Genomic DNA, 26,746 nt, shown 5'->3' with positions numbered 1-26,746 from the left:
TCGAGCCTCTAGCCTCGGTTTTAAAAGAAGGTTTTAGAAAACAAGAAGAGAGAGAAATTTTAGAAAGAGAGATTTTGGAAAGAGACGTTATATAAGCAAGCAAGAGAAAGACAACAACGACTTAGCATATATAACAACCTTGGGTAGGGAGAAGTTGATACTTTTGATTGAAATGCTCAGTCTTAATATAGTCATAATTACAAAGATTACTTCTTTTGAAATTGATTGAAATGCTCAGTCTTAATATAGTCATAATTACAAAGATTACTTCTTTTGAAATACTCTTGAAATACTCTGTGAAAGGTTAAAAATTTCATTTTGAGGCTATATAAAATAGTGTACGGTATATTTTGACATGATCCAATTAACTAAGATTTTATATCATTAGTTTTGACTCATCAGCAAAGTGACTTATTGTAATATCCCGTTTAAAATAAAATATGTGGCAGTACCCACCATAAGTGGGCACTTAATTTATGGCGTATTTGAGAAATTTGATGAAATTTGATGAAATTTGAGATTTTTGAAGACCCAAACCCAAACAAAAAGTGTTGCGCATTCCAAGCCACCTCGTAACTTCTAATTGAGCTATGCTCGTAGTATGTATGAAAGCACGATATAAGAAGTACGTCATAGAAATTTGATTTAATCTATGAAAAAACATGTTAAACCTTGTGGTACACATATACCAAGAAACGGTCTATTAAACTCTACTTTGAATGGATTCAAAAACATGTCTAGTCAATAGCACGTTATAGGAAACATATTTAAGCATGGAGGGAGTTGATTTGTTGTACGTAAGAACACGTTAAACGTTAAGGTGTATGTTTTCAAGAATGACACGAGGGAGGGCTCTACTATAAAGTTGGTGTTATTTGCTATACCCGACCAAAAATATACAATTATTGTTTATCGAATGTATAACATATTTCAAAGAATATTTGTCGAGAAATCGACGTAGCTATACACTAAATATACATTAACTATACAATTTAATTTTTCTAAATCATGGGTAAACATGGTTACTATGTTCTTCTATATCAAACAAGTGGAAATGCAGTATTGGATTGGTTTTGGTTCTTCACAAAGGGATTCCCAGTAGGATCCAAATCAATAACAAAAGTATCACCTGGCTTTGGATCTCCATAAAGGAATGCCTCACTCAACGGGTCTTCAACTATTGTGGTAACTGCCCTCCTAAGGGGTCTGGCTCCATAAGCTTGGTCATACCCTACTTCACATATCAGGTCCATCACCGACTCCGATAATTCTAGACCGATCCCGAGCGACATGAGCCTGTCCTTTATTTCTTGTACCATTATATTTAAGATCTCGAGCATCTGATATTAAAGAATCAAAGATTGTGCACATTAGTGTGTGGGTCGAACTTGTGCACATCTCGTGAATATTAAATCATAGGTAGGTGACCGGATGGCGAGAGAGTGCAGACTAACCTGAGACTTTTGAAGGGGTTGGAACACGACAGTCTCGTCTATCCGGTTCAGCAACTCTGGACGAAAGTACCCCTTGAGTTCCTCTGTCACAAGGGACTTCATTCCTGCATATGAAGTTGAGGACTCGTCGTCTGAGAGAAGGAAACCGATGGAGTGGTGTCTACCCTTTATGATTGAAGTCGAACCAATGTTTGATGTCATCACTATCAATGCGTTCTTGAACGAAACTCTCCGTCCCTGTCGACCCCAATTAGAAATGTAAAAAGTACGTTTCGTTTTCAGTCCATGGTTTTTATATATAGCAGAGCACAAAGCCTGAAGTACAACGAGTATGAACCTGAGAATCTGTAAGGTGTCCATCTTCGAACAGCTGGAGGACGATGTTGAAAATATCGGGATGAGCTTTCTCTATCTCATCAAGCAGTACAACAGTAAATGGTTTCCTTCTAATAGCTTCTGTCAACGTTCCACCATCTCCGTAACCGAGATATCCCGGAGGTGATCCGATTAATTTACTCACAGAATGTCGCTCCATATATTCACTCATGTCTAATCTCAGCATAGCGTCTTCCTGCATGAATGATATGGTTACTGTCCAGATGCTAAATATACATTTCGGAAATTTAAAAGCTCGATTAAACTCGGGGCGGGAATTCGAATCTCTGAGCTTCTAGTATGGTAGTCGCTACAATATCGTTATCATTCTGAAGAGCTACAGCAATGTTGGATGAATTACCGATCCAAAGTAGCACCTTGCCAGAACTTTTGTTAGTTCAGTCTTGCCAACTCCAGTAGGGCCGCAAAAAAGTAGAACCGCTATTGGTCTGTCGGGATCCCTAAGCCCAACACGAGACCGTTTAACAGCTCGAGCAATTGCAGAAACAGCCTCATCTTGCCCAACAACTCGCTTTTTGAGCTGTTCGTCGAGACCCAGCAGAAGAATGCTCTCATCAATTGTTAGCTGCTGAACTGGGATCCCTGACCAAAGGGAAGTAACTGCTGCAATATCATCTGCCCCCACCACCACAGGTCTGGAACAAATCAAAATACGAATTAATTCTCCTTTAAAAGAACAATAAACCTTTCTGGGTAACAGAATGTTCTTCATCTCTTCCTCCTAGTACACATTTTTCAGAATAAAATTTCATACTCATAATTATCTGATATTGAAGAGAAAGTGGACTCCGAGGCATTATTCCCAGAAGAATCCAAGCTTTGAACCCCTCCATCTTTGAGTTTATTGGCCACGTTCTGTTCGTACACGGAAAAAAGAGAGGCGATATCAGTAATGATCACAGGGTTGATCGAAAAAACGAGATACGCAAATACAATACCGTTTCATGCATAGCCTGAACAGCCTTAATTACTTGCCAATAATCATCTGGTGATTTATAGAGTATAGAAGTCTGCAATTCTTTTCTCTTCTTAAAGGTTTCCATACGAGCTCTACTACCTGCTTCGTCAATGAGATCGATTGCCTTATCGGGAAGATACCTGTCACTTATGTATCTTGCAGACAGATACACAGCAGCATTTATTGCTTCAAGGGTAAACTTGCAGTTGTGGTGAGCCTCATATTTCTCACGAATGCTCAGCAACATTCTCACAGCGTTCTCCTGTATTTAGGATCCTATCTCATTAAACATTGAAAAACGTATGGTTTGTGCATACCATACGATCGAGAAATCGTGAAAGTTACCTGGCTAGGCTCCTCAATCAGCACAGGCTGGAATCGTCGTGCTAATGCTTTATCCTTCTCAAATTGCTTTGTGTATTCACCAATTGTGGTGGAAGCAATGCACTGTGAGCAATACAATAGTTATGTACCAAGAGTGTATAAGTGACGATAGAAATAGTGCACATAGAGAAGCCAGAGATATCATTCTTAAATGACCAAAAGATTGACATCTAAAATGCAAAGGTATACATTTTTTTTCTTTGACACATTGATGATGGAAATTTACAGAAGGAGATGTGTTATCCATATGTTTACAAAAAAAATCTTCCCAATTTACAATGAGGGAGGTATGACTATAGGAAGCAAATGTATTAGACGATTTACACCTAGATATAGTGTGATAAACAATATCGTTGAAGAGCTTTGTATAAGTTTGTCTTCTTCGTGAAAATTCTTTGATTTCTTTCCTTCCACAGAGTCCAAAAGAAAACCACATCAGGGTTTTGCATTCTTGAAGAGGTGGTACATTAAAACCATATCCAATAAATCTTTTACCTCCCTAGGAAAAGTGAGATGTCATTCGAGGGGATTGAGAATCATTTTCTAAAAACTCGGATCACATATACATTGTATAAATAAGTGATTTTGTGATTTGTTGTCTTCCTTGCATAGTGAACACCAACTTGGAAATAGAATCAGGTAGGTCATTCTTTTTTGATCGCTTGTGCTAATGGCTTATGTGCCCGTTTCCAAAGGAAAAACTTCAACTTTTTAGGGTGATTTCTTTTCCATATTGTCTTTGCTAGTGTGGGGTTTATTGCTTCTACTTTTTCTCCTACATCCAACATCAAACATTTTGTAGAGAAGACCTTGTCAGTGCTAGGAAACCATGTCAATGAGTGCTTATTTAGGCAATGCAACTAGGGCGAGGTCGAGACTTAATTCAGCCCCTTTTGTTGTTTCGTTATCCTTCAAGTTCCTACCAAGTTTCAGGTCCCAAAAATAGTTGACATCATTCCATGTTACTTTGATCATAGCTGTTTCGCTATGAAAGAATCTATATAGAAGTGGATACTATAAGGCTAGCCTAGAGTTTCCAATCAAGGAATCGGTCCAGAAAGATGAACTTCCATGGCTTCTTTACAGAAGATGAAGGGGATCGATTTGTATATGATGTAGGAGAATATTTGGCCTTTATAAGTTCTCTCCACGAGGTGTTTTCTTTGTGATTATATCTCCATATCCATTTGGCAAGTAGAGCTTTGTTCTTCTCCCTTATTGAAATCGACCAAGTCCTTCCTTGTCTGATGGAAGGTTTATGATATTCTATCGTACAAGGAGTAGCCCATCTTTCCGCAGAACTTTTTGTGACATTTCGAATAGAGACAAGTAGTAAATGGAGAGGTTGGACAGTGTGGCTTGTATTAGGGTGAGCTTCAGCCTTTGAAAACATGCAAAGATTCATACTACTCGATCATAATATTAATCATGGAAAAGCGAAAATTATCATTCGAGAGTTATGTCAAAACTAACATCACGACACAGTACACATTATTTCCAAGCATTACAAGCTAAGAATAGTTCACCGTGTCATTTAGGTAACCTTAAAATTTGCATTCATGCATATTGGATCCGATATTTGTAAGTTCAAGATAAGATTAGCGACGATACCTGCAATTTTCCTCTTCCGAGTGACGGTTTCAATAAATTAGCGAAGTTAAGACCCGACCCTTTACCTCCACCTCCAGATGTGCCAAGGTCAGCAAGTGAATGGACTTCATCAATAAAAAGGATAATATTGCCTGCAACCAACCGGAACACGTATGTAAGATTAAAACTAGTTCGATTTCAGACGTTCTTTTGTGAGTTCTGGGTTGACTCCTTTTGTTCGGTTGCCTTTTTGTAAACTTACTTATTCTTTCATGTAACGGCCCAAGTCCACCACTAGCAGATATTGTCCTCTTTGCGCTTTCCCTTTCGGGCTTCCCCTCAAGGCTTTAAAACGCGTCTGCTAGTGGAAGGTTTCCACACCCTTATAAAGGGTGTTTTGTTCTCCTCCCCAACTAATGTGGGACATCACGTTTCATGTGTTCATCCAGGTTTTCATAAAAATAATAATAATAACAACAAAAGAAAATGAATGCAAATTACAACAAGCCTCAACCTGATTCTGTTATCTCTTTAATTAGCGCGGTAACACGTGCCTCCAATTCTCCCCTTTCCTTCGAACCAGACATGAGTAGTCCAATATCCAAGGACATTACGCGTTTATTCTGCGGAGAGAAAAAAAAAAAAGCGGTTCCTAATGTATGTTGTACGAACAAACTTCGAACGTTGTTTCAATAAGATAAAGAGATAAATCACATGGGCAATAGATGATACAATCTATACAAACCTTCTTAGAATTACAAATGAAAAATCACTTATAATTATATAAACAAAACTAAATCAAGGCTTAGTATAAATGTCAAAAGAGAATCAAGCGGAAATGAGAAATCGTACCAACAGTACGAACGGAGCATCTGCCTGAGCTATACTGAGAGCCAACCCTTCAGCAATTGCTGTCTTTCCTACTCCACTCTCACCAATAAGAATAGGGTTATTTTTTGTTCTACGACAAAGTATCTCTACAACTCGTTCGACTTCAGAATCTCGACCAAAAATAGGGTCAATGAATCCTTCGCTAGCACGAGCAGTAAGATCCACACAGAACCGAGCCAAAGCACTATTTTCTGATACAACATAAAGAAACGATTGAGCACCCTTTTTCCATTGCTCAAATTCAAAACAAAAAATAAAACACATATGATCAAGCATCATAACCTATTACCTTTCTCTTTTTGAGAGGGTTTCGTACGAAGAGGTTTTCTGGAAGCGGATTTTTTAGGCATCCATTGCAATGAACTAGATGGCTCCCTACCATCTTTGGCAAGCTCCCCTTTAAGCCTGGATATCGCGGCATCTACCAACTGAGTAACATTTACCCCTAAGCTGAAATAATTTCAAGAAGCACAATCATTGAATTCCCCTTAAAATCTGCCCAATAAATATGGCACAATTGATGAAGTTTATAAATAATGTTGATTATGGAATGGTCCAAAAAAAGGTAAAATCATATTCATGATGCTACTCTTCTGGGCAGATGCACCAATGCACGACGCGTTAAGCACTAATTTCGTTTCCAATAACATGAATGGAAACGAAAATGGGGGCCGGACAACAAAAAGATAGGCCTGAACCAGGCCAAACGAAAAACAAAGTTACAAGAAATTGCTCTAATGTTTAAGAATAAAAAGTAAGGGATAACAAGTACTTGGGCAATCTTCTTTGAAGTCTCTCGCAAGTATTGGGTTTTTTCTCGGTTAAGGTTCCGCAAGAATACTTCGACCTTTTTCAAATATTTTTCGAAGGGAAATATCGTGCATAAGGTTCTGCTCACTTATCTTAGGGCTAAGGGATCTCTCATTCAATATACCATTCACATGAAGAGTCCACCCTCTCGAGTCCTCTTGAAGAGGAGGCCTTGGTGATTGATAAGTTCATAAAGGGAGTTCCACTTTGAAATTCAAGGGCAATGAGATTCCTTCAAAGCTGAATGCCCCTGGTTCGAAGCAAAAGACCAGCACTGGTTCACCTTAAAGCTTTTGGTGTTTGCCACATTGTAAAGCCTCGGGTAGTATATTGACCATTTATCGACAAAGATCTTCCTAAAAGAGGATTTTATCACCCTTTCCAGAGATAGATATGTACCATTTATCGACAAAGATCACAGCATTTAGAGACGGACCCCGGCTCTTTGAAACAAACTAAAACTTCAGGAGAAGGGTACCATTTATCAGGGGCAATCATCTTCCTCCATAGGGCTCTTGACTCAGTCATAAATCTTCACTACCATTTAGTCAGCAGAGTAACACTCCCGTTTAAGATTTCCATTGGAATAGAAACAGTACTCCAATTTACCAGATTACTACTTCCCTCTTTTGCAGATCTTTCCACAAGAAATCCCGAACGCTCTTTTCCAGCTTCTTGATTACAACCCTGGGCATTTGAACACGGACAACCATCTCCCAGTTTTCTTGGGGGAAAAGAAAAGATCACACGAAACCATCGAACAAAGGAGTTTTACTGTCCTCACAAACGATTCTAACTGAAAAGGAAACAGAAGGGTACACAAAGATGAGCTCGAAAAGTCGAGTATCCATGCATCCCACAGCTAAGCAGCCTGATCTCAACTCTCTAGCCCTTTCTTACAAATTTCTGGACTTTCTTCCCCTCCAAATCTCCCATTGTTGCTTTAACCGCTAGACCAAATCATTGTCACCTTGTTCTAAAAGGTTACTTGCAAATGCAAACGCTTGTTATTAACTTCACAGCAACAAATTGAGCCTTTAATCCAAATACACCTCTCTCGGCTAAGGAGGTGCAGATGGTCAAAGGGTGCAACCAAAACTATCTAATCTGCTGAGGCATATGCCTCTATTTGGATTGCTTCAGCAAAAACATCAGACACCAATAAACACGAACAAGAAGAACAGTAAATTCCAAAACAAAAAATAGCCATTGGAAAAGAAACACGAGAAAAGAAAATTCAGAAGAGAACTCGTGCAGAATTATGAAGAACATTTGTTCAAGTTCATGAGATAAAAGGGGGTGGGAGATTCTCCATGGTTGTGCAAAATGGTCTAGATCCATGACTATTCAAAAGTGAGACAAATGAATATAATGCAACAATACCTTCTCAAAATCAACTGTATGCTTCCATCATCGTCAGCAGCAAGTAAAGCAATGGAAAGGTGTTCAGGTCCAATGAAATGATGGCCCATTTGCTTGGAATACTCAACAGCGGAATCAAACACCCTCTTGGTGCTGATAGCAAAGGGGACATGAGGCGTAATAGCCGCACTATGAACACTGGCATCACCTATTGCATCGTTTGTATGCCAAATATCACGAACGGCCTCACGAGCCACAGAGAGTGTAAGACCCGAATCTAAAAAGCCACCAGCAGATTGATTATGTTCTTCCTCAGCAATCAAACCCAAAAGAAGATGTTGGGTAAAAACCAAATCCTTCGAAAGGGCTTTAGCCTCTCTCTGCGAAAAGATCACCGCCTTAATCGCTCTTTCGGTGAACCGCTCAAAAATGGCAGAAATGACCGGAATCCTCAACCGCCTCTTCCGCCGGATTTTGCCGCTGATTAAACCATTTCGCGAACGAAATGAAGTGACAAACGCAGGGGAAAACGAGGACACAAGATTGGAAGATGGGAATCCATGGATTCGCCGTCCGGATAAATTGGAACTCGATAGAACACTCAATGAACAAGTGGAAGAAGAAACCGTAGCCGGAGAAATCAAATGGGTCTGTTTATGGCAATCGAACACCGAAGTTTGATGGAACAAATTGGAAGATGGGGTCGCTGGCATTTTTGTTCAAATCGCAGAAAAAGAAATTCTAAAGAACCCACTAGAAATCTCAATCCCAAATTCTCAGAGGAAATAACCCATGAATCAATGGAAAAAATCGGGGAGTTGGGGCGGTGATGAAGGTTAAGAACAAGCAAGGAATTGCAGAAGAGTAACACGGCACGTAAAAGGAAAGGAATACCGAATCGGGCACGGTGATGAAGACCCACATGGTGAAGGGATACTTATTTCAACGCCGACGGAGAGGACCGGGGCTTGAGACTGTACCATATTGAGACGCAATCCGCAAACGTCAGTGCCAATAATTTGTCTTTTACAACAGCTTTCTAACATTACAAGGACGTTCATCTCGCCTTTCCCCTTCGGCTCGTATTGAAAAATGTATGAATCGAGTCACCCATTTGAAATATCTCATAGCAATTGGTAGATGGTCGAAATTTGATTAGTCTTTTGCATCTGAACAGTAGAATTCACCGCAGATGTAAGAGGTATCAAAGTGGTATTCGTCTTCGACCATGTTCGATTAGATGACCATGTTCGATTAGATGACCATATTTCGAAGCTTATAACACAACAAGCTTAAAATCGAAACCTACCTCGGTCAATTCTTGACTTGTCTTTCGTCTAGTTACTATTGGCTACTTTTTGTTCATGCGTTAAAAGCAGTTCCAAAAAGATACTTTTCAGCCTATTTGTCGTCGTGTTGGCTGCTTTTTGTTCACGTGCCGTTCTAAAAATTTAGTTTCTCTTCTTAATATCAAGTTTAAGTTCGAAACTCTAATTTAAAAATTTTAATGGAATAATTAGGATATATATATATATATATATGAAATAAAGGGCATATAATAATACTATATATGTACATCAAAAGCATGTTCTTTGTGTTACCTAAAATTAAATTGAAAATGGAGGTTAGTTTATTATTTAATACTTAGGCCACCTATGGCCAATTCATAACTACCCTATTCATTACTAAATTGAAAAAATAAAATAAAAAAGTCAACTAGATGTAGCGATGGTCAACCGAATCTCGAAGAGGTCGAATGAAGGGCTTGCAGGACTTTTGATGCCTACTTACTCAATTGTGTTGAGCTTCTGTGTCGTGTGGCATGCCCTCACTACATACATGATATTATGGATTGGCTTGTAATGTGTCAAAATTGTCTAACTATATGAGATTAAGGCCCAGGAGCAGAGCGGAGACAGAGAAGTCTTCCTTTTTTTCATTCTCGTTTTTAGCTCTTCTTTTAATTTTTATTGAGATCGGGCCAAGGATTACTCGGAAAGAATTTACGGGGTAAATAGACATTTTTAAGTACATAGATCTCAGTTAGAGGAACATAATTGATACTACCCATTTTAAGAGAGAGACGTATTCGATCCGATCCCGAAGCTTATTAGAGTTGGGGTGTCTTTGATTTACTTATCGATTTAAATGCTTACTTTATTAAAAAAAAAATCATAAAATTCTTTTAATTAGAGGGATTTTACTTCAAACTTTTGTTGGGTTCCATTTTTTAAAAAGTTATTTTAATCACAACTTTGTTTGGATAGGAAGGGGTGTACATGGTCGAAGTTGGATTGAGGGATTTTTTTTTACCTAATCCAAAAATTCAGGTTGGTTGGATTGGTAACTCAACCCAACCCCGAAAATTCTCACAACCCAATCCAACCCTTTATTTTTGGGTTGGGTTGAGCGATTTTTTTTTTACCCAACCAAAGGTTCGGGTTGGTAACCCAATTCAACTCGAAAATTTTCACAACCCAACCCAACCTTCTATTTTTGGGTTGGATTGTCGATTAGGTTTTATTTATCCATAATTTATAATTATTCGGATACAATCTTTGATAAAATATATTAAAAGTTCACCAACAAACTTCGGGTTGGGTTGTCGATTAAGTTTTATTTATCCACAATTTATAATTATTTGAATACAATCTTGGATAAAATATATTAAAAGTTCATAAACAAACACAAATCGATCTATAATTATTCACAATAAAAAAAAATGTATATCCCTTGACATCAAACTTAGGCATAGGTGTGCTTAGAGAATCCAAGAATACTAAAAAAATTCTTAATATAAATTATATATTTTTATTTGGCTCGGGTCAATCCGAGGGTTTTATCCACGAACCCGAAATTGAACCGATTTAGTTCGGGTTCAAAAAAATGAACCCAACCCAACCCTTATAGTTCGGGTTGAGTTGGTCTGGGTTGTTGGGTTGAATGTACACCTCTAAATAGAAGTATATGATTTTTATATAATTTAGACATTGAGCTGACATTGATTTTTGTTATAGCATAGTTTCAAAACGGCTATTAAATAATTAGATACTTCGCCCAAGGCCAACCAAGTAAGTGATCTCACTATTAGAGTTGGATAATTTAATGATGTATGATGGTGTATGCCCCTTGGCCCCTGCATGCACCTTATTATTTATGTTATGCTCATGTATTCCACGTAATAGAGGAGACATGGTGTTAGCTTTCCACTCCTCCGAGCCCTTGTGGCTTAAGTAAGCTACCCTATGACACATACATGTGTTATGTCAAGAACGAGTATTGCAAGACGAGTGCCTTGGACGTCTTGTTTTGTAAATAGATTTTTTGAGGACAATGTCAAAAACGCAAGTGTATTGACATTGCACCTCAGCCCATGAGACGAAGGTTGATATATGGTACCGCTCTCTATTACGATATCCGTAAATGACTCAATATGGACACGAGATAGTTTATGCATCAATAATATCTAGATGGACATATCTTCAGGATGTCTCGACAACATAGTTGACTCATGGGGATAGTTCTTGATAAGTGTGTCTTAGCGAGCAATAACGACCAACGATATCCCGAAACTTGGGATGGATCCTAATGAGTGGGTCATATTGTTGGGAAGCAAGATGATGAGATGAGAGGTGACATTGTATTTGAAAGATTTTTATCTAGAGTAGAGGCTAGGTCGAGTCAGATAACTTGGTTTAGAGTAAAGGCAAGTCGGTCAGAGTCGCAAGCAAGTGAACATGCACACATGAGCGGTGCGTATGATCAAACAAACTTATTTTCTACATGAGTTGTATTTTATCAACGAAGGAGAACCTCACCTAAGGTCCAACGAAGCCGTAAAGCTGAGCAAAAAATAGAAATGAAACTTGAGCTCCCGTTAAAACTTGTCATAAACGTGTCAAGTTCATAATGTCACACAGTGCGAGACGTACAACCGTGACATGCAACATTGGAATGTGACAAAGATCTAATCACATAGATTATTATCTTGTTTTATAACAAAATTCATGTAGTTAAGGATATTCATTAAAATATTAATTACATAATTTTTATTTGTTAAATTAATTCAGTATACTCATTTTTTTTCAGTATATATAATTCATTATTCAATTAAAGTTAATTCTTACATGATAAATTAATAATTTTTTTTCTTTATTAAATAATCTATTTACTGGCCTATTTAATTCTATAATATAAATATAATCCGAAATTTTCTACTTAATTTAAGGTCGCTATGGTATACATATCATAAATATTAAATGTGGAAGTACTTCGTTTAAACTTTCATAAAACAAAACCTTGAAGTATAAAATACAATCATGGACTTACATGTTCTGAAAACACTTTTAAAAACGACACAACAAAAGACTAAATAAAATAAATAAGCGTTTAAATCCAAAACATCTTATGCTAGCGTAAGTCTAAGAGAATAATACGACTACCCTATGCATGTGTCATGGTCTCAAATTGCGATGTCGTCGTTAGCCGTACAGGAATGTCTTGCCTTAACCTGAAATAAGGGTAGCACGTGGCTGGAGTATTTTAAGAAATACTTAGTGAGTGACCCCATTATTGGGGTTAAATGCAAGAACATGCGTATGCAATGACGAGACCTATCAGTCTATTTTTTTTTCCTATGACACTATTCTAATTGGGCAGCTTGGATGTGTACCATATACTCTACACACAACCCATACATGCGAGTATGGGCTCACCAGTCAGTTCGCACACCGCTGGGCCCTTTTTCTTGTCAGGCGAGTCTTCTATGGTAGCTCAAATTTTGCTGGACACCCATTAGAATTAGTAACCATCACGACAACATTACGTAAAACACAATGATACTTCGTCTGCCTAATGAATGTATGCATCCGTACCCTCGTGATGAAATAGGGGTATCCACCCAATGCATGAGCACACATAATACATGAGGTCCCAACATTTTCTGTTTTCATTATCATTTAATACAACCCCGCTAGCATTTTGTACATATCATATCGTTTCAGATATCAATCATCATTCATATCATATCATATTGTTTCTCATTCTTTGGTTCTCATATCATACATAATTCTAACAGGGTTATATTTCATGCCATTTATCGTGATTTCATATCATCCATATCATGTTATATACACACAATTGAAGAGACATATCATAACGTTCTATCCTTTTAACATAACATTTCATCATATGCATATCATATCATAAACATGTCAATTTATCACATATCTCGTACCATAACATATCATATGACAACATATATATATATATAATATCTGTCATTCACATGTTGTATCATAATCATATCATATCATAAACACTTCGTGGTCACATCGTTCCTTAACTTATCATAGCCTTAACGTTATTATATCTATCACAGTCATATCGTTACATGAACGTACCTTAGTTATATCCTCACAGGAACGTATCCTAACAATATCGTTCTATCAATCTATCACAAACCTATTCCTTTCTGCCCCTAACCTAACCGTATTCTTTTATCAATCTCTCATATCCATATATGTAACCTAAATTTAACATTTCATGAACGTATCTTACTCCTATCATTATATTTCATTTTGTGCATCTTTCTCGTATCCTATCTCAAACATATCATTGAATATATCGTATCGTGAATATTATCATACAATTCACATATTATAACATATCATAAGCATATCAATCCACAAACAATTCACATATATCAATATATATGACATATGCAAAACTACATGGCACGTGTCAACATCAAATATAATCATGCCGATAGCAAGGTCACTTGCCTGATTAGCTTAGGTTGGTGTCTCCAATATATCCTTAATGAAAGTTCGATTCTATCATTTGAAATCCAAGTCAACCTATGTGAGCCCATGACATCAGTTACAAGTTTGGACTCTATAAAATTATTTCTCTCATTCACATTCGTCTATTGTTAAAAGTCTTGAATTGTTATATATATATATATATATATATATATATATATATATATATATATATATATATATATATATATATATATTTTACTACAATCTTCCCTCCTCCATTGATTATTTTCATTCTCTAAACAGATATTATTTGCCAGGCTATTATCTTACAGATTTATAAAACTGCCAACTGTCAACCAAACTTTTATTGATTCTAACCATATTTCAATACTTACAAAAATCTAATTAATTGGATATGAGAAGATGAGATCCGATTAAATTGTAACTTAATTTATAAATATAAAGGAAAAGAAAATTTGAAATAGGATTTACAGTAATAACATACCAAAATCTCTCTCCAATAAATCTGCATCAAATTTACTTTTCTGAGATATGACATTTATTTATTTTTTAGAGATAAGACGAGTTATTTATTTATTTATTATTAATATTATCATTATTTTGACCTTTTTTTTTTTATAATTTATTTATTTTTTTTATTATTTATTTATTTTTGAGCTATTATAATAAATATAGACCTATGTCTTATTCTTAAATTAATTTATAATTACAATTTTCATGTATTTAAAAAATAAAATAAATCTATATTTATATGGCTGAATCTTACGCTAATGAAAATATATTCTCAAATAGATAATTCAGTCATGTCCTATCTTAATTGCTCGACGAGTATGTCTTATACAAAAATTAAATTAAATATAAAATGCCCTAAATCCTCTTATAATATTTTCATTACATATTAATACTTTAATTAAATACAATAAATACACCAACATGTATTATTATTAAAATATTAATTTATCATATGAAACTAATTAATAAACTTATTTTAAAAGTCTAATTAAGACATAATTAAATATATGTTTTAGTTCATCGATAATATTTAAGTTTATTTTAGTATAGTTTCTATTATGAAAAAAAAAAGTTGTAATTTAACTTTTATTATTTAAATTTTTTAAATATTATTTAGTTTAATATTCGTATAAATATTCAACCAACCAAAAGAAATAAGGTTTAATTTTAGAAAAAAATTTGATTATAAAATTGTAAAATATTTAAAAATTAAATCAATTGATTTAATTTTCTCCATTGGATTTAGTAAATAAATAATTGTCTAATTTAAATATTTTAGTAAAAAGAATATAATTTTTTATTTTATTATTTTTGGTTGGTGTCACCACAAGCCCTTGCCTTTTGAGCACCAAGTCCTCGGCGGAGAAGAAAAAGGCTTTACTCATCAATTTGTAGGTACGTATTGAGGCGTCCGGTAGGGAAATTCAGCCGATTTTCTTGTAGAGAGAAGATGCGTTTTGAAATCGCGAAGAAATTCTGTTGCTAATTTGACGATTTCACTTTTTTCAGTAGGAAAAACCTAACGAACTCTTCCTCGAATCATATCATCATCTTTGAGTTGATGGTTATCATCTGAAAGAGGTTAGGTTTTACTTGGATTGGTAATCGATTTCGTTCAGATCTGTTTGACTTTAGAACTGTTGATTTATACTGTTGAACTCGAGTTCTGTAATTCTTTTCGAATCGGATTTGGGAAGGCATGTTATCGCAGGAACTTGCTCCATTTGGAATCTAGCTTGTGTTGGATTGTGTCTCAGGGTTTCAGGGAATCTTCTCTTTTTAACGAGAGGTTGTTCTTCCTTTTTTTTTTTTTTTTTTTTTTTTTTTTTTTTTTTTTTGATTGCTTCAGCACAGCGAAGGTAGAGGAGTAATACGACTATACCGAAATTGTTTCTGAATTATTTCTTGAAATTATGCATCCCCGTCACCGTAATACGGGAAATGGATTTAGGTCTAGTTCCATGGGAGTGGGATTAGCTTCTTCTCGAATCTCTCCAGAGGGATCGGTTAGGGGCCATGGTAGCGTATATGGCAATGATTATCGCAACTTTAATCATCCGAGTGGGTTTGGGCGCGGTCAGGGATACCCCAAATCATATCAATCATCCCAGTCACTGCCTCCTCCGCGCAGAGGTGGGGGTTCTGTTGACATTTTTATGGAAGCAGGTCGCCTTGCAGCTGAATACCTGGTTTTTCAAGGTTTGCTCCCATCTAGTGTTTTACATGGTAAATGGCAAGGTGGAAGCTTGAGGAGGGAGTCTTCTGAGTTTCAGGAATTAGGTCAACTTCGAGAAGAAGGACGAGCGTCTACTGCTTCCCCTCATTCGGGACATATGGGACCTGATTCCGGGTCAGGGTGGAGGCAGCCTCCTGATGAATATGGTTCAGCATCACGAAATCATTTGAGAGGTCGAAGAAGATCCTCATCTTTCCGTAGTAGTGGTTCTGATTGGAGTGGCCAAGGTAGGAGCAATAATTACAATGATAGAGCGAGAGCTTCTCCAGATACAGAAGCTGATGAGGACGCTGATAATCTTTCTGCTTATAGTAATCAACAGCAAAGTGGTGAAGAAATCGTTTCTGAACTGCAAGATTTCAAACCTTCCAAGTTAGGACGAAAAGGTGACACACCTGAGGATTCTGGACCTGAACTGGTTAAGTACCCTTTGCCGGATGATGTAGGCTCAAAGGCAAGTACTTCTGCTGTTGTGAAAGATCTTCCATGTGAGAAGAAACTTGCTAAAGATTCTGATGATTTAGGTAACATAGATTCAGGGTCTGAGGAGGTGAAAAATACTGCCAGTATTAATGAAACTGAAAAACATTGTGTGACCGAGAAACTATCCGTCCAGAACAAAGCTGCTGATGGTGATCCCTTGGTAAAGCAAGAAACTGATCTATTAGCATTCTGCAGATTTGCTAAGTTCCCCACCAAAACTCGCTCTGCATTGGCGTACAAGGTTTCTAAGGCCGATCCTATTACAACTGTGTCAGAACGACCTTCTGATATTAACCCTAACAGAGAATCTGAAATTTCACTTGACAGTGACTCTTCCAGTTGTGCATTATCTGGTGCTGTATCAGCTAAAAAACATGATGTTGAGCATCTGAACTCTGAAAGATCTAAACTGGAAGCTGTTGAGGAAACTGGTATAATAGAGGAGCTATATCCTAGATTTAATGAGAAGACAAGCTCTTTGACGTCTCAATCTTTCCAGCAGGGACCATTTTGGAACGAGAACAAGGAAGAATCTTGCCAAAGTCCTGTCATATTTGAACGGACAGATTCTATGTTTGAGGATAGGGGTAAAAAACGATCTTTGGATGAGAGTGATATGGTGGAGGGGAGTAGTAAAAAACCAAGAGAATGGATTCCGTTGATGACTTCTAAGGAAGATGAATCCTTTGACCTTCTGAAGTTTGATAAAACGAAAGTTAATTCTGAGGAAAACAAGCCTGATCATGAAGTTATTGTAGCAGCTAACTGTGTGAACTCAGTGCAGGGTTTTCATTTCATGAAAGGCGGGGGTGAGCATTGTGTTGATTATGCACAAGAAAAGCAGCTTTTTCCGAATTCATTTAAGATCTGTGACCTTAACCTTATGGAGGCTTCTGATATACATGATAATCACGAAAATAATCCGCTTCTCATCTTCCCATCTATTTCTGAAACAAAAAGAGAAAGAACTCCTGTTGATATTGACTTGTCCATAAGCAATGCTCCTGAATTTGGTCAGAATGGTGTGGTGACTGGCAGTAAAGAGATTGAAATTATTGATTTGGAAGATGACTCTGCTGTCGAAGTAGACAAGACCTTCCATAATACAGAGAGAAAGTAAGTTTTCTCATATTTTATTTGTACGTTATTTTTCTCTTACATTTTCTTAAATATGCTGATAATTGCACATCAACTAGTTTCCTTTTGTTTGAATTCTCTATAAGAAGCTTTTAAATTGTATACGAACATTGTAGTTAACTGTATTAATGTAATTTTCAGGAGGGAAACTGTATTTAATGGATTGGATGGCTTTCCCAACAACGCACAAAATAATGGAGATATGCCTGATGTTCAAGATGGCTATGGAATTATGATTTCGGAGTTGCTTGGAGCAGAATTCCCTAACTGTGCTTCTGTTCAAGGAGACCTTAACTCAATGAACAATGAAATGCCTCTTCCGAACGGAGAAGTACTTCCTTGATTATATCCAACTTCATCATTTATTGAAGATTTTTCTTTTTGATACTTTGTCTAGCTTCTTAAAGATTGTTGTTAGATTCTTCAATAAATGTTAATAGAAGTGTTCGAGTCTCTATGCTTCATAGTTTACTTCCATTTCCACCTTCTTCTGTGTCCATAGTAATTTAGAATTATATGGGCTCATATTCATTTCCCGTTGACCTTGATAAAGTTCTAATGATCTGTCATTTGCTTATTATTTCAGGGTGCTCTGGCGGATGATGATCTAATATACATGTCCCTTGGAGAAATTCCATTGAGTATGCCAGAATTTTAATTTCTTTTTATGTGTCCATCAATATAATTATGTGATCAATCTACCAAAAGTGCTTGGACACCCTTGAATAAGTTTAATTTAATGTGATAGGAGTTGTGTATTATTCAAAAGAAGGATATGTAATTTTTTTTCCCACAGATAGTTAAGGCCAGAATTGTATGTGGGAAAGGAAATAGGTTAATATTGTAAGACAGAATGATAGCAAATGGTCTTTTCTTTAGCTGCTTCTGTTTACTCTTCATTTTCTTGCCACTTTGTTAGTTCATGTTCCCTTTACATCTCTATATATCTATGGTTTTTTCGGTTGGGGGTGTGGCTGGAACTAGAAGCTGTAAAAATCCTGGGCATTTTTTTTCTTTTTCTTGTTGACTATGCATGATGATGGCTTTCAGTATATGAGGGAATGACTGACTGATACGAGCACAGGAAAGCGAAATATATAATTCTTGGCTTGTGATTCGGATTGAACATTTGAGCGATATTTATATATTTCCATTGGGCTGCAGAAACTGATATCTTTTTTCTAGTAACGACCGTGCTGATCCTCGCCTTCCTCGGAACTGTGTGTTGAAATTTTCCTTAGAGGCGAAGAATCGTTTAGGGAGTATGTACTATTAGTTTCAAGAATTCTGTGTTAGGGATGTCCAAATCTTTGTAGGTTCTGGTGTTGAAGATTTGATTGTTTAGGCTCTAGGATGAACTCAAGGGCATTCTCAGCTGCCTGCTCAAATTGCATCACTGTGATAAGCAAACTATGTTGCTGAGTAGTTGAAAATGTAGGTTTGTTTTATGCATATTAAGTAATTACTCTGAAAATCTGAGCTTTTGCTTCTTTAATTCCTCCATGTATTGTTCTGTGTTTTAGAACAATGGCTATCTCTTTTTGTGTTCTTTGTTTTCCATTTTAGTATAAAAATGTTACTGAAATTGCAGTCTAACTTATTCTTGCCTTCAAAGCTTATACCAACGATTCCACAATACACAACACAAGCACGAACACTAGCAATATTTGGCCCGAAAGCCATCTTGTTCACACCACGAACACGAACAGCCTGTTCCATACTACTCATAACACGACCTGATCATAGATCAACACTTATTCTTCTTCACGATAATTGATACACGACATCTTGGGGGGAGCAGCTCAATTAGCTTTAGGGCATTGAAGGCCCCCTTTTCTGCCTTTTCCTTTGCAGAGGGTGGAAAAGAGGCCAGGAGGATATTTTCCATACAGATTAATATAAGTGAACATAGTTGAAGCACAATTATTGGTTAAATCATTGAGATATTTGGCATAGGGGCACGCAAATTCTGCAAGAGCTGAGCAGCAAAGATTGGCTGTGTATTTAGGCCCCTTGCACTTGCTTGTGATGATGGTGTAGTTCGCAACTTCAAAATTCACTGCACAAGCTGCATTCATCTACTACTTAGTTTTGATACAATTAAAATCTCAAACTAATAATTGTAACGAACCTTTTTTGGCTTGAAGAATTGTACGAGTGGTGAGACTTGTAGATCCAATGATATGCTCTGCAATTACAACAAAGGAAATCAGACCAAAAATCTCCCGATTTTGAAGCAACGAACAAATAAATATAAACATAAGTAGCCAACTTGTAAGTACCTGATGCGAAAGCCCCGACGAAGAGTATGGAAAGAAAGAGGAGAAGGAAGAGGGAGGAGCATCGATGGGACTCCATTTTGTTCATCTTGAGAGCAATGTGGCAGAGGGTTTCTTATAGTCTGAGATTGGAGTGTGGTTTGAGTTCTTGAGATCTCATATGAGCCGCCTTGACTTCACTCACTCCACCACCCCAAGTCTCCCCATCTTTAAATAATAATAATAGGACTTTTGTTATCTTATCCGATAACCATTTGATTTTTCAAACTTTGGGTTCGATTTTTCTAACAATTTTTTATCCTTATTTATAAAATTTGAATAATCTCACATCTCGTATGAGATTTGAATTGCATTCAAAAGTCAGCTATGGTTCGTTTGATGTATTTGTAATAGTAGACGTAGAAGTACTCTTATGAACTATAAGATAAGTTGTGTCCATGAATATTATATACAAGTCAATCATTCATGACTGGTTCATAATAACATATGGATCAATCCATTTTATCTCAATCATTCAGAACTGGTTCATAATAACGTATGGATCAACCCATTTTATCTCTATAATTACTATGAGTCAGTAAATTTGACTTGGTAACCGGAGGATACATACTAACTTATGAAGAGAGTAAGAAATTTGTTAGTGTTTTTTCTTCTATAAATAGTCCTCACATGTATGTTTTATTTACATAAATAAAAAGAGTTGCAAAGTATGGTGATTAAGGTTATTTGGTACAAAGAAACTCTTCTCTCAAGTTGTTCTTTCTACTTCATTTATTTGTTTCGGTATAGTTTGATTAAGAGTCAAAACTAACATTTGATACAATTAGAATGTCAAAACAAATGTCATCACCACAAAAAGTCATTGGAGGAGATGTGACAATGATAAAAAGGGAAAAGGAGGAGAGTTTAATACTCGTTACTAACATTCATTCATTAGGCAACAAGGTGGAGGAGATCTCCGTTGCTAATAAAGTTCTCTGAGTTGTCCCCTAAGATTCAGGCAAATTGTTACCTCCATTGAGCAGTTCGACGACCTCAAGAACATGTCGGTTGAGGAGATCGTTAGTCATCTTAAGGTTCATGATGAGAAATTTCGTAGCTACGATGACAGCAGGGGTACAATGAACAAAACAATAATTACAAATAGTTTGTGAATGATTCATGTAATGATTACCTCCACAATCAGATTATGCGTATGACCAAATAAAACTTAATTTTACATGAATCATGTTTAATCAAAGAAAAAAGGAATATCAGTTAAGGTTCGATAAAGTCACAAAGATGAACATAATGGTATAACTAGGTTTAAGTTTTCCTTAAAGTTGATCATAAACATGTACAAACCATGACACTCCATGGAAAAGTATGACCCATGGGAACTACCGCCCAATAATTCATAAACGTTAAAATATATATCTTGAAGTTTGAAGTATAGTAGTCAACAAGAAGAACGACAAAAATGGGTCGCTCGGAGCGTAAAAAAAGGCCATGAGAAGAGAAGTACAAGTCCAGAGGCAACGATGATGGCAGGAGATGGACGTTTTGAGAGCGGGGTCGAGTTTGGATGGGATGGAGCTGGCAATTGAGGGCAAGCAAGACCTTGATCTCCTTCTCGACATATGCTGGAGAAAAGGCCAGGTGGGTACTTTCCATGGAGGTTAATGTAGCTAAACATGGTTGAAGCACAAAGAGTTGTCATATCATTCATAACATCAACATAAGGGCAAGAGAGTTCAGTTAGAGCTGAACAACATAGCTTTGGAGAATATAAAGGCCCCTTGCATTTGCTTGTGATGATTGTGTAGTTCAAAAATTCAAAGCTCACAGGGCAAGCTGCACAAATTTGTTGCAACAACATGACATCATCACATTACTTCATACAGCTTCAAGAGTTGGGAATCACAAAAATAAAAGAAAGCACTTCACTTTTTCTATAAGCAGTTCAACAGATTTCTTCATATCATTGATAATGCCATTTAAGTTGCAGCCAAATGATCCACACTTTCAAGGTAATAACAGTTGCTAAGGATTTATTTCTCCCCATTCATTCAATTATATCTATAACAGAAGGCTAATAAATAGTTGCATAATTAGCAGGTGAGATGGGGATCACGAACGTTTCGAAAATTTTGTTTGCTTTTTTACCATTTTCTTATAATGATTTTCACGATAGAAACATTTGAATTCTTATTTTAAGACTCACAAAAAGATGTGGAATAAATCATACAGTCATTAGCTGAAAATGAAAGGATTTAAACAAGGAGTGGAACGACCCTAAACCCACCGCTAGCAAATATTGTCCTGTATGGGCTTTCCCTCAAGGATTTTAAAACGTGGGGGAGAGGTTTCCACGCCCTTATAAAGGGTGTTTCGTTTTCCTCCCTGACCGATGTGGGATCTCACACGGAGTCAACAGGATCATCAAGAGAAAGGGTAAACAAAAAAACAGGGAACCTTTTTTAGTCTGAAGGAGTCGCCGTCCAACAGAGGTCTCAGATCCAAAGATTTCATCTGAAAGTGTATACAAGAAAAGAGGGAAGATTCAACAAACAAATTCAAACGAAGCATTCTTAAGAACAAGAAAACCCCTTCAAAGAAACAGAAGTGAATACCTGATATGAAGGTTGAACCTGCAGAGGAAACAACAAAGAAGAGGAAAAACAGAAAGAAGGAGCAAAAGAACCTATCAGAACCCATAATCTATGAGATAATTCAGCTTTGGAGCTGGAGAGATCACCGTGTTCAAACTCAGGGAATTGAATCAAAATGTTAGTTCAGTGTTCTTCATTCATTTCTGTTTTCTCAGGCAATTGAAAATAGAAAAGAAAGAAGAAACCAAGATTTGAACCTAAATGTAACATAAAACCAAGAAGAAAAAACAGTAAGGAATTAAATATGTGAAGAGATAAAAGCAGTGCAGTTACAGATAGCAATTCATTAAGGAATTTGAGAGAAAGATGATGGAGTTGGCTCAAGTTTTACCTGAAACCAATTCATTAAGGAATTTGGTGCATTTGAAAGTTCGCCATATGAGGCAAAACATGACACCAAAGCTCCCCATGCGATGATAGCTCTGTTGGGCATTTCTTCAAACAGTTGATAGGCATGGTGCAAACACAAAACCATAACCATCTCCATTCAACATCTCTCGAGGAATATGGATTCTGTTTATCCTTGATTCAATAAATGATCCCAAATGGACGCACTCACCAGAGTTGATTAGTTGATGAAAGATCCATCGCCGCCAAATACAATTTGTTCTTTGTGGATTCTGATATCATCGCGCTCCAAGATGCTAAATCTTTCGCCGTCATATGATCATCAGTGCCTTCAGGACCAAGGTATAAGTGTAGTTGTGGAGTATAATTTCGTTGTTTTCAATTCGATTCGGATTTTTTTCTTTGTTGAGCGTTAGGCCTCTGATCTCCGTATTGTATACAAACAAGCAAGTCGGGAAATGGGATTGTGTTCAAACAGAGAGATTTATTGTCGGGATCGTGAACAATAAATTTAATAAAATGCTAATTTTATTATCTATTGAAGGGTATTTTTCAAAATTAAAATTCAGAAAATCATTACAAAAAAATTTTAATCGACATAATTGAATGATGATATTGTAGTTTTAGACTTTGATGACATGTATTTTTTAAAATGAATTAAAAAAATTTATTCACGTTTTATATTTTTGTTTTCAAAGACCAATAAAAAAAATTAATCAAACTCCAACAACTAATTACAAATTAATTTTAAACTTGATAAACTAATTTTAAGTTGAGTCGGATTATCAAGTTGTTGTTCTTAAAAAAAAAAAATAAATAAATAATATATATATTTATATTTAAACAGTAACTAAAATCTCATGATAATTGTAAATGTTTACAGGTCAAAGTCAATCATTAACCTGGGCAAACATGAAGTATTAGTATTTGTAATAATCTTAGATGTAAGGTAGTGTTGGGTTATAAGCCTATTTTTGGATGAATCCAATTCACCTAACCAAAAAAAATGTCAACCTACTAATCGATTTTTTTTTTTGTTTTCCAAAAATTTCAACTCAACCCAAATAGAAGAAGAGAATTAACCCAGCTCAATCTTTACAATTTAAGCTCGTTAGCCCAAATTAGTTAGTTAATCCTAAATTTTACCTATTTAATCTAAGGTCGTTACTATACTTGAAATGTGGAATATACATTAAATGGGTCATGTTCATATAAATGCGACTTACACTCGCCTCTTATTACCTCGTGAAAGAGAAAATGATTACGAGGGAAAGAAAGGAAAAGAACATTATTGAAATAAAGGAAAAGGAACAAAACCGAATTCAACCTCGACTATGAAATGGAAAAAAAAAAAAAAAAAAAAACTACCCTATGCATGTGCCACGGTCCCGGGGTGTATGATGCTGCCGTCGATGTCATATGGGTGCCTTGCCCTTATCTGAAAAAGTAAAGTAGCACGAGCCTTGAGTATTTCTAGAATACTCAGTAACTGACCCCCTATCGTGGTTATGCAATAATCACACACAATGAAATGATGGGACCTATCGTTTCGTTTCGTTTCGTTTTCCCTACGGTGCTGTCCTAACGGGTAATCGTGGACGTGTACCATATACTCTACACACAGCCCATACGTGCGAGTATGGGCTCACCAGCTAGTTCGCACACTGCTGAGCCACTTTCCATATCCGGTGGGTATACTCTGGGAGCTCTTTATGCCGGGACCCGTTAAAACTAATAACCGTCACGGCAACGCTATGCAAAGCATAACGATCGTTGCCCTGCCATTGGATGTATGCGTCCGTACCCTCGTGATGGGATAGGGGTATCCCCCAGATGTATGAACACACAATATGCATGAGGTCCCTACTAGTCCTACATTTAACATTAATGAACATAACCCCTTGTCACGTTTCATGCTTACATGTCATTCTCATTTTCATTTCTTTATGTATCATACATATTCCTATCGGGGTTATGTTTCCATGCAGTTTACCGTATTTCATGTCATACAATTCATGCTGTTTACATTCAAATATTTCGTACAATCATGCCATAATCATTCAGGAACCACATATCGTCACATGCATATCATATCACATCAAACAAAGCAGCATACATAGCATACATTCACGTTCACATGAGTTCGTACTTGAGCACATTAAACTGGCATACAATTCAATGACACGTGCAAATCCACGGGCACGTGCCAACATATAACAATTAACGCGTAACCTACGACGGGTGAGCCACTTACCTAGTTAGCTTAAGTCGTTGTCACGTACATATCCTTAATGAAAGTTTGATTCCGTCCTTTGAAATCTAAGTCAACCTATGTGAGCCCATGACATTAGTTTCAAATTTGAACTCTATAAAATTATTTCTCTAATTTACTTGTTAAAATTATGATATTTCCTGTTAGACAAAATTTAATGGAGTTCATGCCCTCTGATATTTACTGTTTTATTTTTAAATTCTTTTCAACAAATCTTCCCTTCTCCCTCTTTGTAATTATTTTCCTTCTGTAAATAGATATTCAGGTAAACCTTTTAAAATCTGTAAATAAGATATTCCTCTGATTCTATATGTAAATAAGATATTCCTCTGATTCTATATTTATTTTCTATATGCTTGCCAATTTTAATTGATTGTTTGGCTACTATCTTAATTTATGGATTTGCCAACTAAAATTTTATTGATTCTAACCTTATTTCCTATAACTTCCCATGCTAACAAAAAAAAATCTAATTAATTGAATATGGGATCTGATTATTGATTTCTTATAACCATAACTATAAAGGATAAAGGAATGCTAACAAAAAATCTAATTAATTAAATATGGGATCTGATTATTGATTTCTTATAACCATAATTATGAACGATAAAGGAAATCTGAGATAGGATTTTACCGTAATAACGGAACAAAATCTCTCAAAGGTAGATCTGCATCATATCCTATCCTTGTTGAAACACCATTTTACTCTTTCTCTGACATTTTTTTCTGTTTATTTTTGGATGAACTGTGATATGATATGGTGGGGTTGAGGAAAGAGGATGGGGTTGGGACGAGATTGGTGGAGAGAGGTAGGTAAATTTTATTTTTATTTTTAATTTTAAGTAATCCTTTTTAGTTTCTCCTCTTCATTGGTGTGTCCCAAAGTATTTTTTGTGACCGTAGTCCATTGGTTCTTGCATTGATTACCTCATGCACGGGTAGCATTGAGTCTTGTTAGTCCCTTTCTATGAGCACCCTTGTTGGGTGCATGATGAACTTGGAAGCCCGCTTCGCATATCGCTTCAACCTTTGCATGGCTTGTTGTGAAATGCGTCTCGGTTGCTTGCACTCTCGGATGCCCACGTAGCTTCCTCGATTTGGTGGTTACGCCACAATACCTTAACGAAACCCATATTTCTATTACGTAAGACTTTCACTTCTCGGGCTAGGATTTTAATCAGTTTCTCCTGATAACTTAAATTTTTCTCGATTTCGAGAGGTTTATAGTCTATTACGTGCGTAGGGTCTGCAATATATTTTCCTAACATGGACACATGAAATACATCGTGTACGCTTGAAAGCGAAGGTGGTAAAGCTAGTTTGTAAGCTACCGAACCTACTCTTTCTAAAATTTTGAATGGTCCAATAAATCGGGGGCTTAGCTTCCCCTTTCGTCTGAATCTTAGAATGCCTTTCATAGGAGCTACTTTTAGGAAACTAGGTCCCCCTCTTCGAACTCTAATTCCTACGCCTAACGTCAGCGTAGCTCTTTTGCCTACTCTGTGTGGTACGCATTCTTACTCTAATTTTCTGTACCGCCTCGTTGGTGATGCGGACCAGCTCAGGTCCTACAAGTTCTCGTTCTCCTACTTCGTCCTAGCACAATGGGGATCTACATTGTTTTCCATACAACGCTTCAAAGGGTGCCATCCCGATGGTTACTTGGAAGCTGTTGTTGTAAGAGAATTCTATTAAGT

General features: G+C 36.5%; 4 protein-coding genes across 13 annotated transcripts; 1 reads left to right on the top strand and 3 right to left on the bottom strand.

Moving 5' to 3' along the window:
• Positions 1-853: 853 nt before the first annotated feature.
• On the bottom strand, positions 854-8,909 carry LOC111788620 (chaperone protein ClpD, chloroplastic). Its single transcript, XM_023669021.2, has 12 exons — positions 7,867-8,909; positions 5,963-6,123; positions 5,635-5,864; positions 5,297-5,405; positions 4,804-4,934; positions 3,154-3,255; positions 2,789-3,070; positions 2,605-2,705; positions 2,191-2,485; positions 1,792-2,025; positions 1,455-1,691; positions 854-1,340 (listed from the first exon to the last, which is right to left on the bottom strand). Exons 1-12 carry the CDS (start codon positions 8,556-8,558, stop codon positions 1,041-1,043), a joined length of 2,874 nt encoding a protein of 957 aa, XP_023524789.2. The 5' UTR covers positions 8,559-8,909; the 3' UTR covers positions 854-1,040.
• A 6,018-nt stretch (positions 8,910-14,927) lies between these two features.
• Positions 14,928-18,383, top strand: LOC111788074 (uncharacterized protein At4g26450). Of its 5 annotated transcripts, none has more exons than XM_023668232.2 (5): positions 14,949-15,038; positions 15,156-15,224; positions 15,493-17,478; positions 17,641-17,830; positions 18,086-18,383. In XM_023668232.2, the coding sequence occupies exons 3-5, from the start codon at positions 15,557-15,559 to the stop codon at positions 18,155-18,157; spliced, it is 2,184 nt and encodes a 727-aa protein (XP_023524000.1). In that variant the 5' UTR covers positions 14,949-15,038; positions 15,156-15,224; positions 15,493-15,556; the 3' UTR covers positions 18,158-18,383. The 5 variants fall into 5 exon arrangements, with proteins under 5 accessions (XP_023524001.1, XP_023524000.1, XP_086977783.1 ...); XM_087121657.1 differs by having other exon boundaries at positions 14,956-15,038; positions 15,153-15,224; XM_023668233.2 differs by lacking the exon at positions 15,156-15,224 and having other exon boundaries at positions 14,928-15,038.
• A 701-nt stretch (positions 18,384-19,084) lies between these two features.
• Positions 19,085-19,991, bottom strand: LOC111788075 (GPI-anchored protein LLG1). The gene is made up of 3 exons (XM_023668235.2): positions 19,782-19,991; positions 19,631-19,687; positions 19,085-19,567 (listed from the first exon to the last, which is right to left on the bottom strand). Exons 1-3 carry the CDS (start codon positions 19,864-19,866, stop codon positions 19,302-19,304), a joined length of 408 nt encoding a protein of 135 aa, XP_023524003.2. The 5' UTR covers positions 19,867-19,991; the 3' UTR covers positions 19,085-19,301.
• A 1,057-nt stretch (positions 19,992-21,048) lies between these two features.
• Positions 21,049-23,447, bottom strand: LOC111789232 (GPI-anchored protein LLG1). Of its 6 annotated transcripts, none has more exons than XM_087121079.1 (5): positions 22,989-23,342; positions 22,761-22,864; positions 22,391-22,408; positions 22,233-22,289; positions 21,049-21,611 (listed from the first exon to the last, which is right to left on the bottom strand). In XM_087121079.1, exons 2-5 carry the CDS (start codon positions 22,837-22,839, stop codon positions 21,217-21,219), a joined length of 549 nt encoding a protein of 182 aa, XP_086977205.1. In that variant the 5' UTR covers positions 22,840-22,864; positions 22,989-23,342; the 3' UTR covers positions 21,049-21,216. The 6 variants fall into 6 exon arrangements, 4 of the variants coding, with proteins under 4 accessions (XP_086977205.1, XP_086977206.1, XP_023525699.1 ...); XM_087121080.1 differs by having other exon boundaries at positions 22,391-22,626; positions 22,989-23,328; XM_023669931.2 differs by having other exon boundaries at positions 22,761-23,339.
• Between the last annotated feature and the right edge of the window lie 3,299 nt (positions 23,448-26,746).

Source organism: Cucurbita pepo, chromosome 2 (genome assembly GCF_057944985.1).
Source record: "Cucurbita pepo subsp. pepo isolate OVF chromosome 2, ASM5794498v1, whole genome shotgun sequence".
NCBI lineage: Eukaryota > Viridiplantae > Streptophyta > Magnoliopsida > Cucurbitales > Cucurbitaceae > Cucurbita > Cucurbita pepo.
Note: the sequence above shows the minus strand (reverse complement) of the source record. Positions and strands in the feature narration are given on the sequence as shown.

What these genes read in the sequence shown, in the direction of transcription:
- LOC111788074 (XM_023668233.2), top strand. Translation starts at nt 15,557, where the DNA reads ATGCATCCCCGTCACCGTAATACGGGAAATGGATTTAGGTCTAGTTCC. An exon ending in TTCCATAATACAGAGAGAAA is followed by an intron (nt 17,479 to 17,640) that starts GTAAGTTTTCTC and finishes TGTAATTTTCAG; the next exon opens with GAGGGAAACTGTATTTAATG. An exon ending in TGCCTCTTCCGAACGGAGAA is followed by an intron (nt 17,831 to 18,085) that starts GTACTTCCTTGA and finishes TTATTATTTCAG; the next exon opens with GGTGCTCTGGCGGATGATGA.
- LOC111789232 (XM_087121079.1), bottom strand. Translation starts at nt 22,839, where the DNA reads ATGGGGAGCTTTGGTGTCATGTTTTGCCTCATATGGCGAACTTTCAAA. An exon ending in ACTCCTTCAGACTAAAAAAG is followed by an intron (nt 21,612 to 22,232) that starts GTTCCCTGTTTT and finishes AAATTTGTGCAG; the next exon opens with CTTGCCCTGTGAGCTTTGAA.
- LOC111788075 (XM_023668235.2), bottom strand. Translation starts at nt 19,866, where the DNA reads ATGAACAAAATGGAGTCCCATCGATGCTCCTCCCTCTTCCTTCTCCTC. An exon ending in CGTCGGGGCTTTCGCATCAG is followed by an intron (nt 19,688 to 19,781) that starts GTACTTACAAGT and finishes TTGTAATTGCAG; the next exon opens with AGCATATCATTGGATCTACA. An exon ending in AATTCTTCAAGCCAAAAAAG is followed by an intron (nt 19,568 to 19,630) that starts GTTCGTTACAAT and finishes AGATGAATGCAG; the next exon opens with CTTGTGCAGTGAATTTTGAA.
- LOC111788620 (XM_023669021.2), bottom strand. Translation starts at nt 8,558, where the DNA reads ATGCCAGCGACCCCATCTTCCAATTTGTTCCATCAAACTTCGGTGTTC. An exon ending in ATACAGTTGATTTTGAGAAG is followed by an intron (nt 6,124 to 7,866) that starts GTATTGTTGCAT and finishes AAATTATTTCAG; the next exon opens with CTTAGGGGTAAATGTTACTC. An exon ending in ACCCTCTCAAAAAGAGAAAG is followed by an intron (nt 5,865 to 5,962) that starts GTAATAGGTTAT and finishes ATGTTGTATCAG; the next exon opens with AAAATAGTGCTTTGGCTCGG.